The sequence below is a fragment of the Onychostoma macrolepis genome, chromosome 03 (assembly GCF_012432095.1).
Source record: "Onychostoma macrolepis isolate SWU-2019 chromosome 03, ASM1243209v1, whole genome shotgun sequence".
Taxonomy (NCBI): domain Eukaryota; kingdom Metazoa; phylum Chordata; class Actinopteri; order Cypriniformes; family Cyprinidae; genus Onychostoma; species Onychostoma macrolepis.
Genome location: NC_081157.1, coordinates 46851335 through 46871335, shown reverse-complemented (window position 1 = coordinate 46871335; position 20001 = coordinate 46851335). Strand labels below are relative to the sequence as shown.

At 38.0% G+C, this 20001-nt stretch overlaps 2 protein-coding genes across 2 annotated transcripts in view; one reads left to right on the top strand and one right to left on the bottom strand.

Annotated features, from left to right (window-relative positions):
• Positions 1–11562, bottom strand: part of LOC131536347 (interferon-induced very large GTPase 1-like) — a 36950-nt gene extending 25388 nt beyond the window's left edge. The window contains exon 1 of the mRNA XM_058769220.1: positions 11049–11562. Within this exon, the coding sequence (XP_058625203.1) occupies positions 11049–11120 (72 nt within the window). The 5' untranslated portion in view covers positions 11121–11562. The remainder of the gene's footprint in view (positions 1–11048) is intronic.
• A 1084-nt stretch (positions 11563–12646) lies between these two features.
• On the top strand, positions 12647–18942 carry LOC131535792 (interferon-induced very large GTPase 1-like). The gene is made up of 4 exons (XM_058768297.1): positions 12647–12731; positions 12837–13033; positions 13976–16988; positions 17055–18942. The coding sequence occupies exons 1-4, from the start codon at positions 12647–12649 to the stop codon at positions 18833–18835; spliced, it is 5076 nt and encodes a 1691-aa protein (XP_058624280.1). The 3' UTR covers positions 18836–18942.
• The last annotated feature ends 1059 nt before the right edge of the window (positions 18943–20001 follow it).

Below are 20001 nucleotides of genomic sequence, written 5' to 3'. Positions count from 1 at the left end.
CATTTTCAAGTCCCTTCAAACAATAGCAGATGACGATCATCAAAACCTGACCACATCTCTATCTAGGCAGATGGAAAAGCTTGAAATTGCCATTCTGTGCTGTGTGTGGAACACAGTGCTGCAACGTGTTCAAAAAACAAGCACACAGCTTCAAATGGTTGGCCTTGACTTGTCTAACGCTGTTACTTTGGTGGGCTCGTTGAGAGATTTTATTGCAGATCTCCGTGATCAGTTTGAGAGGTTTGAGTCAACAGCCAAAAACGTGTCATGTGTATCACAGGCATACAAAACTGACATACAAAGGGAGAGACAGCGTAAAAAGCAACCAGATGATTCATCTGTCCCAGATTCACAGAGTACAATGTCAGGAAGACAAAAGTTTCAAGTTTGTCTGTTTAATGTCATAATTGACAAACTTGTGGCTGAGCTTGATCGTCGCAACAAATCATATAAAGATCTTGAGCAAAGTTTTGGATTTCTGAGCAACATGCATACAATCACCTCTGAAGAACTACGTTCTAATGCTGTCTGTCTTCAGAAAAACTACCACACAGATTTGCAAGATGACTTCCCTGATGAAATTGCCCAATTCAAGGACTTTACAAAAAATGAGAAAAACAAAAGTGTCGTTGCCTTGCTTCAGCTCCTGAGAAGGAAAAACCTGCAGACTGTGTTCCCTAATGTGGACATAGCTCTTCATATTTTCTTGACTTTGCCTGTTACTAATGCCAGTGGAGAGCGTTCCTTTTCCAAACTTTCACACGACACTGCTCCACTGATCATGTACTGGTTACTCCACTGCACACCTCGGATCACTTCCTCCTCACTTTTAACCTCAACTTGATTCCTGACACAACACATACCCCTCCACATGTCATCTTTCGACGCAACCTATGCTCACTCTCACCCTCCCGGCTATCTGTTATGGTTTCAACTTCGCTTCCTCCCCCTAAACAGTTAGCATCTCTTGATGCTAACAGCGCTACTGATACTTCCCGCCCCACTCAGGGTTGCAAAAAGGGTATGGCGCAAATTGCTAAATCTTTGAGTTATTTGATTGACAAGTTGAATAAACGGCATCGTCCCCCCAATGGGAAATGCCAAAAAGGACACATGTAGAAACCCCCTCCCCCACAACCAACCGAAACTTAAAAGAAAACAAAGATAAGAAAAAAGAAACACACTCTCTGTATGTTTCAGAAATAAAGAAAAAGTAGAAAAACAACAATATATAGCTAACAGTTAGAAACGCTCTCACACACATCCACTCATGTAAACCCACTCTGAGAGAGAGATAAACACAAAATACAACACTACTATTTTTAGTTGTGAAATAATAAAGTCAAACCTGAGTATTGAAGTCCTCCATCTCTGTATTATCAGTCCGGTAATGGGCTGCATCTGTAAACTTCTCTGTAAGCTGATGTCTATTTATACGATGTGATGCGGAAACTGTTGTGCATTCTTAAAATCCCTTGTTGTGGCAGTAAGAAAGTGAAAGTTTTTGTGTTATTTATTTTGGTGGAGATGTCTTTGAGCTGAGATCAACCTTTTTTATTTTTGTGTGTATGTTTAATTTCCGCTATTTTTGTCTTTATTATTTTTATGATTTTAATCATTCACAGACTGTATGTAATGATTGTTTTAATTATTGGTATGAACGGAATGCTAGAGAGGATATGAAAAAGTCGAAATTGAAAAAGTCTAACTAGAATGAGATGAAGAGAAACTAGTTTTGACAAACTAGTTTCTTCAGAAAAGTATTTCCTCATTTCCTCATTTCCCCTATTTGTTCCATAATAATTTTTTATTTTTTATTTTGTATTTTGAGAGAATTTCATGGTACTAATTAATATTTATGCAATAATTATGATCAATATTTTCCCATTGAAAATAGTACAAAAAACATTAAAAGTAAGTAAGATTAGTGCCACCTGGTCAGAGTAAAAAAAGAAAAACATCTGCAATTCCATGGCTTCGCCACTAGATTCCTATATAGCTCTATATAAAAGGCTTATAAACTCTCTAGCGGTTTTTAGGCATGGAATGCTTTATCAAAGATTAATCAATCTGATTTCAACCTCTTATTTGAGTCTTCTGGCTCAATTTTGCCATATTGTTACAGCCACACCAATTCATTTGTGTATAATAGTGTGTTGTGAGTGTGTGTAAGTGTGTGTTTGTCTGTTTTGTACTCTTGATGTTTTAGTGTGTAACCCCTTCCTTGGTGTCTGTGTTTTGACTGCATTTTTGGCCAAATTATTGATTTTATTTCATGCATTTGCAGAAGCATGCTTTGTGTTACAGTAACACTAGTTCATATATGTATGTCTGTGGGGGGTGGGCGGAGTGTGTCTATTTTGCACTCTTGATATTTTACAGTGTTACCCCTTTATTGCCGTGCACTCTTTTTCTACATCGTGAATGATTTGTAGATTGTACACACAAAAAATTCTCAGTATTTTCATATTTTTGACCGCGAACAACACAAGTGTGGCTATTTTTTTTTTACAGCCATTTAGCTTTTTTGAATCAAGTCCATAATTTCTTTCATTTTTTTTTTGCGGTCACATAGCGACTGCCATAAAAGTCACCAAGTTTCGTACCATTCCAATGAAGTAGCGATTTTTAAAAATTCAAAACATTTTTTTTTTCCGGTCTAAAATGACCAAACAGCACCAGAGGCTTAATGTAAGTAATAATAATAATAATTCCTTACATTTATATAGCGCTTTTCTAGGCACTCAAAGCGCTTTACATTGTGAGGGAGGGGGGGGGGGGGGTCTCCTCATCCATCACCAGTGTGTAGCATCCACCTGGATGATGCGACAGCAGCCATAGTGCGCCAGAACGCCCACCACACACCAGCTTACTGGTGGAGAGGAGACAGAGTGATGAAGCCAATCAGCAGATATGGGGATTGTTAGGAGGCCATGATGGTCAGAGGCCAATAGGCGAATTTGGCCAGGATGCCGAGGTCACACCTCTACTCTTTTCGAAAGACATACTGGGATTTTTAATGACCACAGAGAGTCAGGACCTCGGTTTAATATCTCATCCGAAGGACGGTGCTTTTTACAGTATAGTGTCCCCGTCACTATACTGGGGCACTAGGACCCACACGGACCACAGGGGGGGCACGGGGTGGCACCAACGTTTCTTCCTGTTGTTTCAAAGATTAAAGGCAAAATCACTTTCCCAAATAGTCTGCAGTAAAGTTGTAAACGCTAAAATGTGGGGTTTTAATAATGTTAATGCTCTGACACTTGGGATTTTAAGATGTAGAATAGTAAACACCTGTTAATTGAATAAACAAACGTTTTTGCGTGGTAGTCTTGTATTTTTTATTTTCATTTGCAATGTCCAAGAACAGCTTCACATTTTAATGATTTTATCTTTAATCAGATGAGAATATGGCTATTAAATATACTATTTGTGTAATATTGATGATTAAGTTAGTTTAATTTTTTTTATTTTTAGACAGAATTTTATGTAAAAAATCAAAAGGGGACAACAGCAGCAATACATTCAAGGTTTCTTCAAGAAGAAACCATGTCAAAGACAGGTAGATACAGTGCAGTGCAGGTCAGAGCCAATCCACCCGGCAGGGCCAAGTTGGCCAGTAAATTAGCAGGTCAGAGCCAGCCACCTTGCTGAAAAAAACAATAGAACCCTGCCCAAAACATGATAGAAAATGTAATGGTTTTAATGGTTATAATGGGAATTGTATTGGTTTTAATGGAACCTATAATGGTGTCTACTGGTATGTGATGGATTCTATTGGTGGGATGTTAAATCCTATTGGAAAAATGCCCAAAACACACTACAAATAGAATTTTGTAATGGTTTTACTGGAAAAAGCTAATATTTCATAATAGTATTTTAATGGAAACCACTGGAATTTCTGTGATGGTTTCTATTGGGCTTCTATTTTTTTTTTTTTTTTTAGCAGAGAAGGCCAGTGAGGACTACACCAGCAGCCATCTATCTGCAGCAATGGGTGAAAGTCAGAAGTGCCACTTCTGTAGTGCCACTTTTATGTCATCCCACTTGTGTTGGGGCACATAACTTTTCCTATGGGCCCCCTGGCTGGTTCTTGGTCCCCCCTGTGCCACCCCATTAAAAAAAATCCTAGAATCGCCCCTGGACAGTGTTAAACATGGTGTCACGTGGATGGGAATATGCATGGAAATCATATGCAGATGAGGTTACGCATCGTAAAACTAGGCGTCGTAAGCTCCATACATGGTTATTTCGGGGAGGAGACGGGGTGGAGATGCACATACACACAATCTTCCCCTGACTGGAATTTATAAAGGGATTTTAGCACAGGTTCTGGCACACACATGGTTTTATAAATCTGTAAACTTGTGTGTACATACACTTTCGAGATGAAATCTACAGAAAGTTTTGCATGCCACACTCTTAAAAATAAAGGTTCTTTATTGGCATCAATGGTTCTATGAAGAACCGTGAACATCCATGGAACGTTTCAAATGCAGGAAAGGGTCTTTATAGTGGAAAAAGTTTATTTTGATTTTTTTAAATGTTCTTCAAAATGGTTCGTTTAGTAATTGTTCACTGAAAGGTTCTTTGGGGAACCAAAAATGGTTCTTTTATGGCATCACTGCAAAAAAACACCCTTTTGGAACCTTTATTTTAAGTGCATGCCACAACAAAATTCTCCATTGCATTAATTAGTAACTTCTTGTGTTAAATAGAAATTAAATTGAAAGAATGTTTCAGGAATGTCACACTTTTTGTGCCTTTGGCAGTCAGTGAACATTGAGAAAACTGGACATTTTTGTGTTCTTGTGAAATGTTACAAATCAGCATTCCTAGAATGTTAAGTTGTTAATTAAAATGGTCCCACTTTATATTAGGTGGCCTTAACTACTATGTACTTGCATCAGAAAATAAGTACAATGTACTTATTGTGTTCATACTGTATTGCAAAACACTTTTGCTGATATTGAGGTGGGATACAGGTAAGGTTAGGGACAGGTTTGGTGGTATGGGTAGATTTAAGAGTGGGTTAAGGTGTAAGGGATGGGTCAACAGTGTTTAAATGTAATTACATACTGGTATTTTTTAAATATAAGTACATTGTAAGAACATGTATTGTACACAGTAAGTGCATTGTACCAAATGATTCATTTAAATGTAAGTACATAGTAGTTAAGGCCACCTAATATAAAGTGGGACCATTAAAATTAAGATGAAAGAACTAAAACACAAATAAGGAAATACTTTTCTAAAGAACAGTTTGTCAAAACTAGTTCCTCTACATTTCATCCTAGTTAAACTTTTTCAAGATTTATATATCCTCGCTAACATTCTGTTCATTTCAATAATTAAAACAATCATTACATATAGTCTGTGAATTCTTTAAATCATAAAAATAATAAATACAGAAATAGCAGAAATTAAATGAAAAAAAAAAAAGGTTGATCTCAGCTCAAAGACATCTCCACAAAAATAAATAACACAAAAACTTTCACTTTCTTGCTGCCATGACGGGATTTTAAGAATGCACAACAGTTTCCGCATCACATCGTATAAATAGACATCAGCTTACAGAGAAGTTTACAGATGCAGCCCATGACCGGACTGATAATACAGAGATGGAGGACTTCAATACTCAGGTTTGACTTCATTATTTCACAGCTAAAATATTAGAGATTAGTGTCTTATTGTGTGTGTCTCTGTGAGTGTGCACACATAAGCCACCAACCAATTATATTACTCTAGCAAACAATTACAATTCGACTTTAAACAAAGCAATGCATCCCTTTTCAGTAGAGAAAAATAAAACAATCAAACAGCACTAACTTCAAATATGTGTGAACTTGTAGAAAGGATGATAACATTCGATTAAATTCTAAGCTTGTCACCGCTGAATGATCTTGGGCGGGTTACTTCAGGAAATTACGCTTGTTATGCACAGTTGAATAACTCCAAACTTACAATACATGCTTCATAAGGACAGCTATTCCATCACACTATAGCATACCTTGGAGATGATTTTTTTTGCCCCAGCTATTGCTCTTTTAAGTCCAGACAAAGAGAATATACTTTCGAAAGAGCTTTCAGTTGCTAATTAATTTTTTTCCCTCCTCCTACTTTCTCTCCACATTTCCAAATTTCTCCTGTTAAAATACAGTATGCACCTTATCAATGACTTTATATAACATCTCTGTGGTTCTAGAAAAAGCAATATCCTTCTTCAGTTTTTAGAACAGGCATATATTTGTCTTTCTTCCCCAACTCCTGCATCGTCCTTACATCCCAGATATTAAAAATCGGAGTCCTCCGCTTCCTCCCCACCAGAATTGCAAAAATATTTATTTTTTTTGTTTTTTTGTGACATTTATTTGTAGGATTGAGCATTGAAACAGATTTCACAATTTGACTGCAATTCACAAGCTCAATTCGCAAATTACCAACAAAATATAGTGCTACTGCTTACAAATTACTCGACTATTAGATTAATCCAATTATATGCTTTTAAATTATTCACTATTCCAAAATATTAAAACTAACATTCAGTCTTCCACATAAGCTATTCTACGGCTTACAGAATCAAAAGCATTTAAAACATAACTGGACACCACAAGGCTTAAACTGCACCATATCTCTATGCACACACTTGATTATTTTATTTATTTCTAAAGAACTCTGCAGGATGTCTTGGTGTGCCTTAAGCAGTCTGTCATGTAACTGCTCCCAGACACGAAAGTTGAGGATCCAAACCAGTATTTATTGAAAGGGCAATCCACAATCGAAGTCCAAAAACAGGCAAAGAACATACAAAACCAAACAATGACTGAGTTCAGGGCTGTGATGTGACATTTGAAAAGAGGCATGGCAGCTTGTGTCTACAATAAATGGGCACGCCAGATGAAGCCTCAATTCGAGGATTGTGTTGTTAACGTAGAATTCATGTTTCATATACGTGTACATTATTCTTCTATTGCATCATATTGATATTCATACTGCCATTTAATGTCACAGTTTAATGGGTAAATAATTTTACCAGAGAGAGAAATTCAACAAAAAACAACCTTTTTTGTGCATATAATATGAAACTATCTGTGGAATGCGTGGTACTTATGTGACAAATCTTCTTTGAGGCTTTTGGCTGCTTTATTTTTTACTAACCACTAGATGACACGGTTTTCAACATTCTCAAAACTTTGAATCTTTTCCCGGAACAGTCCAGGTAGTGATATGACATTGGGCACCAAGGCTTTGAAACCTGTATCAGAAAATCTCACAGTGAAACACTGTCAGATCTCGATTCGTTTTGGCATAACCACTTGATCTGTGACATCTAAAGCTTCGTTTTTGCACACAACCACGTGACTGCTTCATATTCTGGTTCAAATAACACAAACCCCTTGCACAGTTTCAAGTGTCATTCACTTCTTTGTGAAGAATAAATCATATGAATAAATATTTACATGTGTAATTTTGTGAATGTTCAGTTTGTATTAATCCCCGCTTTACAAGCACTTCAAATTAATAATAAACTTAACAATTTTCTTAATTTATTTTGATCATATGCCTACATGAACCATGCTCATTCTTTCATAAATTTATTCGCAGTTCAGTTTATTCATACTTTGTGTAAGTACAGTGACATTTTTATTTTTTAATTGTTTATATGGTTTCCAAGCACAGACTGATTTATTATATGGAATGTTTAAAAAATGGCTGGGACATCTGGGACGCAAAGGCACCTTTTTTCACCTTTGACCACAAGATGTCATTAAAGCCTAGGTGCTTTGCAAAGCTTCTTTTCACCTTCACTACTTGGAGGAGAACCTCAGTGCTTCATGAGACTTTATTTGCCCCTCACTAGCTGAGGATAACTTTGAAATCCAGAACAGGCAGAAAATCAAAAACCAAGACATGAGAGAAGCATAATTCAAAAACGCAGAACTGCAGTACTGACATGTACAAGACGTAGTGATGAATGACTGACTTAACCAGGCTTATATAGGGTGAACTAACAGGATTAATGAGACACAGCTGTAAACAATGAGTGCTTATGAGTCTGGGCAAAGGATTATGGGGAATGAAGACCATGACAGAGTGGCAATAGTATGGGATGGAGTGCCCATTGGTGGCTATCATGGGCACTCTAGCTGGTGATTGTGACAGTTATTCTGACCCCAGTAATTCCTTTTTTTTTTGACAATTCTGGAGCTGTTACCAGGGGCATGTTCTTCGTAAGTCGCTTAATATATCTGAGATGATTTGAAAGATGCCAGATCTTCTAATCCTGATAACTGATCTCTGGCTAATTTGGTTCTTCAAACGAATTTGCGTAATTGATTAAAAGGGCAGATGTATCGATACTCGAAACCACGATCCGCAATGCAGCGATTGGCTGGCGGCAAGACAGCAACGTAATGACATCATATAATTAAAAAAGACACCTGACGAAAAAGTTGACAAATTCCTGGACCTTTATAAGGACACGGCAAAGCGAACAAAACTACATAAATGTTATAATAGATAAATTAAATGTGCACTGTTTTTAATTTATTTGTAATTTTTTACATGATTCCCAATTATTTATATTCACTATTTCTAGAGGCTTTACATTTTTATTTCAATGTTGTAATTAGCAAATCATTCAATTTTATCTTTGAAGCAGATTTGTTATGTGATGGTATTGATTAAAGTTTATTAGGAGTCAAGATCAAGTTATCTGCATCTCCTGCGCTCCATCAAGCCACTCCCATAATAGCTGTCACCACTCAAATTAATGCATGGCTCAGATTAACTGTATAGCATGTGGGTAAGACTCCAATACAATTATAAAGTAATTATGTCATCACTAATAAATATTTCAATAAGTAAAACTGGCTGTGTCTATATTATAGACTACACAACATTATTATATTTTAAAATTAATTTTAAAATTATTATTATTTTAAATTATTGTCCCTGGACCAGTAGGGTACTCTTGTAATAAAGTAGCGGTGGCTGGGACAGATTTTAAGTATCAGTTCTGCTTAAAAAGGATGCAATCTAATCCTGTTTACATGAAATAATCCTGCTCCCGACCTGTTCCTATGACAGCAACTCTGGGATGAGCTTTGAAGAACCAAATGATCCAAGATCAAGTGAAATCAACAATCAAATCCAGCTAACTGAGTTAGCGACGTACGAAGAATGGACCCCTGGATTTGGTCTTTTAATCCCCTCACACAAGCACCAAGCACTCGCCAACGTGTAAAAATGGACAAAAGTGTTTTTGAATGGAGGATAGGCTTTAGAACGCTGAATAAAATTATAAATGTGTGTTATAGGCTACATTTACATTCATTCATTTGGCAGATGGTTTTATCCAAAGTGACTTACACCTGAGGAATACAACAAGTGATTTATTATAAGATGGCAATAAACATGAGAAGTGCCTCTTATACAAGGTTTCAGTCATCATTCAAAATAGTAAAAACTAGGACAGGAAGGGATAAAGGATAATAAGAGAACAGAAAAAGTGAATGCAAAACGCCACTCATTTACCAACCACAGGCATCTGGAGGGGATGTATACGCTTAGGAGACAGTGGAGGTAGGAGGGTACGGAGCCCATGGCTGTTTAAACACCAGTGTCTTGAACTTGATGCGAATCGTGGCTGAAAGCCAGAGCAGAGAGATGAGAAGTGGTGTAACATGGGCTCTCTTTGGGCTAATTGAAATCAAGACATCCTGCTGCACTCCAGCCAGAAGAACATTGCAATAGTCCAGCCTAGAAATGACAAGAGCCTGGACGAGAAACTGTGTTGCATGCTTTGTTAAGAAGGGTCTGATCTTCATGATGTTGTATAGTGAGAACCTGCATGATCGTGCTGTTTTTGATGAGAAGCTCTGATGTTCTTTCATCCATGCCGAGATGTCCGTCAGGCAGTCTGAGATCCGAGCAGGTACCATTGAATCAACTGGTTGAAATGAGAGTGTCATCAGCATAGCAATGGTAGGAAAAAAACATGTTCCTGAATGAGGGGTCCCAGTGATATAGTGTATATAGAGAAGAGGAGGGGTCAAAGAAATGATCCCGGAGGAACCCCAGTGACCAGTTGATATGATTTGGTTAGCTCTCCTCCCCAAGCAACTCTTGCACTCCGTAGCACTTCAGTGACTGACAGCAAGGCGGTTTCAGTTGAATCGCCACTTTTAAATCCTTTTGGCTATTGTCCAGCTAGTTGTTCTGTGAGAAGGAAGACATTTGGACGGACACGGACACACACACACACACACACACACACGAGCAGTGGGCAGCCTTACTCTAGCGCCCGGGGTTCGGTGCCTTGCTCAAGGGCACCTTAGTCATGGTATCGAAGGTGGAGAGAGTGCTGTTCATTCACAATCCCCACCTTCAATTCCTGCAGGTGCGGGAATCGAACCAGCAACCTTCAGGTTACAAGCCTGACTCCCTAACCATTAGGCCACGACCATTAGAAATATTATATAAATAATAGAAATATTAAAGAAAAAATTCTTGAACTAAATATATAGGTTATTGGTTTGCATATAGGCTACATCTTCATTTGTATGTTAATCTATAAGAGTTTGGGCTGTTTATAGGATTTTGCCAAAAATCCCCCACCGTGGCCCCACCATGCCACATCAAGCCCCGCCCCCCAGCACCCCCCAGATAAAATATGTTCCCGCGGCTATGGTTGTGATTACATATCATTTTTTGAAGTTTGTACACGTTTGTCTTATACACACTAAATAGCATCGAACTAACTGGCTACTAAAACCAAACAAGTGTTGGCTTGTGTTTACGTTTTTGATCAAATCAAAAAATTACGTCATAAAGTATACATGGAAAATACATTTACAAAATTAGTACATTACAAATTCGGGTCCAAAATGTTTGTACGCGTTTGTCAAAGACACACGAAATAGCATTTAACTAACTGGCTACTAAAGCCAGCGTTGACATTTGTTTACGTCCTTGATAAAACTAAAACATTACGTCTGAAATTATACATGCAAATACATTTAAAATTATGAAATCTTACTTACTGTTACGGGGCTGACGAGACGAGAGGCGTGCGGATCCATGTGCAGGCTTTTATTAGGCAGAGACGTGGTCATAACAGGCAGGGTCAAACATTGGCAAACAGGTATGGCAGGGACAAGACAAAGAGTAAAACTTAGGGCAAGCGTGGGTCGACGATCAGCGAACAGTATCCAGAGGGGCGAGACAGGAGAGGTAATCCAACAACGTAAGCGATAGTCCAGGCAGGGGAAAACACAATCCGACAAAGGCGAGGCGAGGCGAGGCGAGGCGAGGAAAACTAATAGGGCTCTGTAGGGCAGCAATAATGCGTACAATACTCGGCAACGAGGGAGAGAATGTCCAGGGTTGAAATAGTGTGTGTGATTAGTGATGCCGTGTGATCAGGTGTGCGTGTGATTGGTGCAATGAGTGATTGGTGACAGCTGTGATCAGTGTTGGATGATGGGAATTGGAGTCCATGTGATGTGTGGTGTGAAAGTCCATGTGGTGAGCGGGTGACCTCTAGTGGTAAATGAACGGGAGTGCAGACCAGATTCGTGACACTTACAGGTTGTGGCCCAACAACTGCTGCCTCTGTTTTTAAAGTTGGAACTGGTCCATGTTTTAGTAATAGTTTCTGTGTGAATCCGGCATTGAACTTAGATTCTGTAGATTCTGGAAGCTGTCTTCCGTAAAATGCGCAGCACAGAGAGCTAAATTAAGATTGTAATTGTCAGGAACATAATCAAACATAAATTTTAACCATTGTTGACGAACTACAGTGTCCGAACACAGAAGACCTGACAGCTGGGTGAAAATAACACCGTTTCGAGGGCATGGCTACAACTCTCCACTATAACTCTTCCTCTTCGACAAAGCAGCAGAACATGGCCTTGCCCCCTTTTTTGCATGTTCCGGAGGGAGGGGTTGATGGGTTTATTACGTATGCAACCCGGGAAGTATCTCGTTGTAGTCCCATATGAGTCGTTTTTGTAGGCATTGAACTTCCTGATTTTTAAAAGAAAACATTGAACTTTCAGTGCAGCAACTTTGCAGATACTGTTCATGCACCAACAGCAACATTACACACTATTTAAAATGAAAAAAGTAAAATCGCAGTAAACCACCCCTTTAATGTAAGTACATATTCGTTAAGGCCACTTAATATAAAGTGGGACTGAATCACTCATTTTGTGGTTATTTATCGCCACCTAGGTCAGCTAGGTAACTTCTTGGAGGAGCAGGATGTCTTACTCCAAAACTTATCAAGCAGCAATTGTGCGCGCTCAGAACAAACAAAAAGTTCTCAGGTGCGTAGAACAAAAAAAAGAAAGTTTTTAGTTCAATAGATAGCTAAATTTGTCCGCACACTGAAAAATTCAAACAGACCAAAAACGGTCCACCAAAATTTTTGTTTTTTATTTTTCATATGCAAAAGTGACAAAAGTGCAAAGTGTATTAAAACTTGCAAAATTGCGACAAGACGTCATACTTAATAAAATAGACTGTAGTTCCTAATATGGTGTACTATCTCATTTGTATTCCCTACCACAAGATGGCAGTAGTACTTCCAATTATAAACACTACTAATAGTACTTCGATTCTAGACCAAAATTACGTCATGTTCCTATTCAAAGTGTTTGAGGAAATAGCAGAGCAAGTGAGCTATCGTGTCATTGATGCGGAAGCAGTTCAGTTCATTGCATGTGAGTAAATTGTGAGATTTGTGAGAGAAAATCGCCAAATGGCTAATAAAAAGTTGTACCGTGAGGATGTGTTGCAAATGTTATTTGCCGATTCTGACTCTGAAGGGGAATATTTGCCTTTTGGAAATGACGATTGGTCGTCTAATGATCGTGCTTCTCCTGGTACATCCTTGCAGCGCAATGGTGCCGCTGTAAAAGGCGAGAGTGTTCACGAAGCACAAACATGTGATCATTTCGACCCTTTGCCCAACGGGGATGGGGGTGGCAGGGGTGAACGTGGTCGTAGTGTCCAGAGGAGAGCTGTTGCTAGAAGTATATTACTGATGAACTGATCAAAAAGTAGGCTACTGTTCACATGCATTTTACTACTATATAGTATAGTAATATAGTAATAATTTAGTACTTTCTCCTGTTTTATTGTTGGTTTCCTCTTTTCTGATTATTTGGAATGAGGATAAAAAGACAAAAAAAAAAATGGCAATAACAATTTCCTGAATATTATGAAATTCAAGATGGCCGCCCCCGATGACGTCATAACATGCTAATTAGATGAGTATATTTACACCCCACATAAACTTTCGGTCATGCCCAACATTTTTATAATTTACAGTAGATCTCTATCTTTAAGCCCTTAAAAGCCACAAGCTTTTGAAATCTTGATATCAAAATCCAGCATTCTTCCAAAAAAACCCTGGTACCTAAAGGTACACTTATTGCACTTACAAATTGTTGCTGTTTTTGGGTCTCATTGCTGCCATTGTTCTTCTCATTTTTAAGTCTCTTTAGATAAAAGTGTCTGCTAAATAAAAAATTTAAATGTACACAAACCGTAACATCTGAACAGATCATCACAAAAGCATATTTCCATTAGTTTTTGAAGCGGAGTACACAACCAATTGAGAAAACAAAAACTAACTTTATACTAATGCAGTCAGGTTTGGTATGCATGTGTGGAATACAGTGTAAATATAAAATGACCTGAAATGTTTGCATTTATTTGTCCTTTTGCTTTTCAGTACTCGTAGAGTGAAATAAGATTTTGCTCATATCGCCTGCCTCTAAGGCTGATAACAGACAAATGGGTTGTACCGACACTTATAAACCATACTGTAAATGAATCTAGTGATTGACTCACTGGACAGCATCACTCAGTGTAATAGAGAGATTTAAGATAAGTCCAATAAATGCTATGGATTGTAAAATGTAAAGTTTAAACTAGAGTTTAATGTTTATTTCTTCAACAGGCAGAAAACAAGCAATGCGGAACATCAGAAGTCAGTACAGATCAACACCTACAGCAGGAAGTGTTCACTAAACAAAGGAATCTATTCCATAGACTTCATCTTGAAGGCAGACATCACAATAAACTGAGAGCTGCAGATGTTTTTCAGTTAACATCTGCACATGCATTACAGTCCCATGAGTCTTGTGATGAAGAGGAGCTGATTCAGACTTTCATACAAAATCTACTGATGATGAATTACAGAGCAAGATACCTCAAAACTTTGGAGAACAATGTGGAAGGTCACAGTGATCAGGACAGTTATGATTCATTTAAACAAGAGACTGATTTTTATAATTTTTTCTTCAATTCAGGGTCAGTGTCTAATGAAGAAGCAAGCCAATCTGAGCGAATTCACCCGATGGATGTTCAGATGGCCATGTTTCATTGTGCTGATGGCTTCCTAAAGCAGCTGATGGTGACTAAACTGTCCCAGTGTCAGTACGCTCTGCCTCTGCTTGTTCCTGATCCATTCACACAACAGATTGAATTTCCTCTCTGGACATTTAGACAAATCAAAAAGAGCTGGAAGATCAGAAACACCAATAATGAAATCGTCAGCCAAACCCAGTCAATCTACAAGGCAGAAACTCCAATGGTATTTTTCTTCAGGTTTGGCTCTGTATCTTCATCCAAGTCTCAGGTGATGAACAGTCTGATCAATGAGAAACACAACACGTTCTTCCACAGGAACTGCACAGGCAGCAGTAGAACCAGAGTCCTGATGGATGGAGTGGTGGAGATCACCTGGTTCTACCCATCTGGGTCATATGATGATAAATTCACTGAGTGTGTTGCGTTCTGTAATCTACACGGTGATGCAGGAGACCATGAGAAACAGCTGCAGATCCTCACTGAAATGGCCTCAGTCAATGTTGTTCTTCTACCACAACTTAAGAGGAATGACAGAAGCATGACAAAACTTGAAGAACTCTATAAGGGCTCAAAGCCACTCATTTGCCTTTTTACTGAGGATGAATCTGCTGCAGTTGCGTTAAAGAAAAAATATCATATTGGTCTGAAAGACAGAAATCAGTCGGAAGTATCTGAAGAACTCACAAGAGCTATAAATGATTGTCTCTCAGAATCATCTTCCACTTTCAGACTTGAAGATGTGTCCAAACACTCAGATATCAGAGTAGATGAGGATGGTGATGGTGACTGCAGGAGAGGAAGAGAAGCAGCACAGCAGATGATGAGTTTACTGGAGAAGAAAGATCTGACAGAAATCAAAGAATCATTTCTGCCTCATCAGGGGAAACTGTGGCATCAGTGGAGTCAGAAGAACAAAGAACTACATCAAGTTCAAGGAAATGAACTAGAAATGGACATCAGCAGAAAACAAAAAGAGATGAGGAATATCCGTGAGCTGCAGCATAAAACTGACATCAGTGAGTTCATAAAGTTCTTCATTAAAGAAATTAACTCAGATACTGGATATAAGATGTTTTTCATTAAATGGCTTGGCATACTCCTGGATGAATATACATCAGCTGACTTGTTTGTTTTTTATCACAAATATGAAGAAACATGGTCAACAGTTTTAAAACTGAAAGAGAAACATGAACTAGAAAAATTGACAGTTAAACGAGCAGAACTTGAGAGAATATCTGAGGAAATTAAAGCTGGAGCCTTTGGTTTGGAGCACATCTTGAGGGAGATCGGTCAGATCTATGAATCATGTTCATGTGTGGAGAAGAACAAGAAAGACCTGCAGGTTCACTTCTCTTCTCTCCCGAGTCTTGCAGCAGAGATGATGATCTCTGGATTTCCTCTGGAGCTGATGGATGGAGATGCTGCTCATGTTCCTGTGATCTGGGTCTCTGCTGTTCTAGATCAACTCATCCAGAAACTGGGAGACCAGAGAGTCTTTGTGCTGTCAGTTTTAGGACTTCAGAGCTCTGGGAAATCCACCATGCTGAATGCCATGTTTGGACTCCAGTTTGCCGTCAGTGCTGGCAGGTGCACCAGAGGAGCTTTCATGCAGCTGATCAGAGTGTCAGACGAGATGAAAACACAGATGAACTTTGACTATATTCTGGTTGTTGATACTGAGGGTCTAAATGCTCCAGAACTGGCTGGAAAATCAACAATACATCATGACAATGAATTGGCCACATTTGTTGTTGGTCTTGCAAATTTGACATTAATCAACAACTTTGGAGAAAATGCATCTGAGATGCAGGAGATCCTTCAAATTGTTGTTCAGGCCTTCGTGAGGATGAAGAAGGTCCGACTGAATCCCAGCTGTGTGTTTGTGCATCAGAACATCTCAGATGTCTCAGCTGGAGAGAAAAACATGGAGGGAAGGAGACGACTGCAGGAGAAATTGGATGAGATGACGAAAATTGTTGCTAAAGGTGATGACTGTGATGCAAAATGTTTCAGTGATGTCATTAGATTTGATATTCAGAAAGATGTGAAGTATTTTGCTCAACTCTGGGAAGGCAGCCCACCCATGGCACCACCAAACCCAAAGTACTGTGAGAATATTCAAGAACTCAAGAAAATTATTGTGTCTCATGCCTCAAAATCACACGGAATGATGGTGAGACACCTTAAAGGCCGTATAAAAGATCTGTGGGAGGCTATAAAAAATGAACGCTTCATCTTCAGCTTTCAAAATTCTCTGGAGATTTCAGCCTACAGGAAACTGGAGAAAAAATACAGCAAATGGTCCTGGAGTCTCCGCAGTGCCATGATGGAAACTGAGAACAAACTACACAACCAAATAGAAAATGAAGTAATTCATGAAGTAGAGGAAATCAATCTTCAAAGAGAACTGAAGAAGACAAGCAAAGAAGTGGAAAAGTCAATGTCTGAATTCTTTGAGAAAGACAAAGATAAAGATATACTGATTCAGTGGAAAACATCATTTGAAATCAAAATCAAAGACCTTCAGGAAAATATTATGAGGGAAACAAAAAGGAAATTAAATGGGACTCTTGATGCTCAGAGGACACATCATGAAAACACTCTCCATGATAAGAACAAAATACTTGCCTTAAAACTCAGAGGCAAAGCTAATTTTGTAGAAACACTGAAGAAAACGACTGAAGCTCAGAGAACAGATCAAGAAAACACTCTCTATGAAATGAGCAAAGAACTCACCTTAAAACTCAAAGACAAAACAAACAACGAAGAAACACTGACAAAAGAGTTTGATTTGTTTTGGGAGCAGAGTGTAGATAGGATTATCTCAGACACTCCTAAAATCAATGATATGGATATAATGAAAGATGTGAGAGAAATCCTCAGTAACATCTATGAGGGGCGTCTCCCTTTAAAAAACAATACAGGCGACAGTGAGTACACTGACATTTTCACTGTGTCAAGTTTTTCTGAATATGTTTTCAAAAAGCCCACAAAAAATTGGTTGAAAAGGATTGTAATAAGAGCTTTCAGAAGAGTTAAAAAATTGTTGGGATGTGATCGAACTCTGTCTCCAGAGAATGAAGCTGAAATAAGATCATTAGTCACAGATATTGACAAGCAAACAGACAAAATGATTCAGTCATTTAACATTTCAAAGATGGGCTACAACATCAGCTACATTCAGCAACTCACAGATTATATTAAGACAAGTGTAACAGAACATCAGGAGAGACGAGTAAAATATGTGTTCAAGGATGAATTCTGCATGGATCTGGTTCTTTCCATCTGTAATAGATTAAACAAGATAATCACTGACCAACACAGAAATTACAGGGAGGCTATATATGTTGAGAAGAAGAGAGAGTGCTATAGTATTTTCCAGAAATACTGTCACAGAGCAACATCAACTGTTATTTTTGGCGAAATCATCTGTCAGAAAGTTAAAGAGCCTATTGAGCAGAGTGTCTACAAGAAGACTGCTAGAAATCTGACAGATGAAATGAGATCAAACTGTGAATCATTGAATGGAAGCAGATCGAATCTGGAGAAACATATTCTGAAGACACTGGCAGAAGAGGAGGATTTTAATAAATACATGAACTACATTCATAATCCCAGAGATCACTTCAACAGTTTCATCAGAGATGAAGTCAGTCGGTACATCACTGATAAGTTCAGTGTCAGTGTTTTACCCAAGATGAAGGAGAACATTAAACTCCTGCAGCAGAAGATCTTGAAAGCAGCACATGAATCTACTGAACATGTTCAAGTGAACAGTGGAGATGTCGGTTTGTGGTTGAAGAGTTTCACACAGCAGCTCTCAGATGAGCTGATCTTCTCTGAAAAAGACCTCAGTGGAGTAAAACATGATGATGTTGATGATTTCAACCTCCTAGAAGATGTGATAATAAACAAACTTCCTGCTATAATGTCAGACATCAGCAGTAGATTTAGTACAAATACTTTTCCAGTAAATCTGGACAATAAAGACAGGCCAGATGAGCTTCTGATTGATCACTTCTGTCAGTGCTGTTGGGTTCAGTGTCCATTCTGTGGAGCCACTTGCACCAACAGCATAGAAAACCATGATGGAGATCACAGTGTTCCTTTACATCGTAGTATTGGTCTGAATGGAATATATTACAATAATACATCCAACTTGTCCATCTGCACATCAGCAGTAGCAAGCAGCAATCTATATTTTCATCCCAATGACTCAGATGATAAAGTTCTCTGGAGTGAATACAGAAGAGCAGGAGGAGTTTATGCAGACTGGAGCATCACCTCTGATCTCTCTGAACTGCCGTACTGGAAGTGGTTTGTGTGCAAATTCCAGAATGATCTGGAAAAATACTACAAAAGAATTGAGGGTTATGTTGAGATACCAGATGAATGGAGAAAATACACAAAACAAGAAGCTATTGTGTGTTTGAATAAATACCTCTAAAGGAAAAGATAAATATGAGACTCAGATTCTCCTTAGACCACAGATATAAATCAGTGAGTCTGTGGAGTCATTTGTACCTTAACCCTCTGGGGTCTGAGGTCATTTTGGGGCCCTTGAGATGTTTTGACATGCCCTGATATTTGTGCTTATTTCAGCTACTTAAAACATACTATTGACCAACATGTAATTTTTTTGTATTCAGCACAAACTGTGCTACAATAATATGTGACCAAGATGGATGTACATGTTCGCATTTTTTAGAAAAAAAAATATTATGCGTGGTTAGTAAGTTTTGGGGGAAAAAATGTAGTTGAAATAAGGCCTTAAAACCCACACTAAATAGTTATAAATAAGACTTTTGAGTAATCAGTCTTGTAGGCTAGAATATTTACTTCAAAATTATGTGAAAATCATTCTGCTTACTCATTCACAGAAAACAATATATTGATTTAAATTTTTCAAGACTATATGCGAGGCAGTGGCAATGGCCTTGAATATTAAAGGGTTAATGTATATATTTCCTGTTTGATGTATATCACAATTTATTACTATTTGAAACTGCTTAATCTTTATGATGAACCAAATATTGTTTGTATTCATGAAGTTGGAAGTGTGAGAAATAAATAATTGTGAAAAGTGTTTTAAAATTGAATGTCTCAGACCTGTCAGTCTGATGTATCTGAAAATCACTCCAGTGTACATGCTAAACAGTTCAGGTTGTTCATCATGTCTCAGGTAAAGGGTCATTTACTCAGATTACTAAAAGACATCAAAATATTTTCAAAATAATGTTTATTACATGTTAATACTGTGATCTATATGGGTCATTCCACGAAATCAGTGCCTTTTCCACTTGGAAAAATTGAAAAATAAAATAAGTTTAATCAACATTTTTTTTTTAAATATCCTTGAAATGTGCTACACGTATTGTGTTAGGCTAACTGAGACTTGTCATAGCACTTACATATTGCTCTTTTGTTGATTGTGATTGCTTCCATAGTCCTCATTTGTAAGTCGCTTTGGATAAAAGTGTCTGCTTAATAACTAAATGTAAATGTAAATTAAGACACCTTAAAATAACAGGAAATTGTATTGTGCCATCTCAGGCTATGCAATTTATTATTTTATGACTATTTTATGACTTTCTACCTCGTGTTTTGGTATTT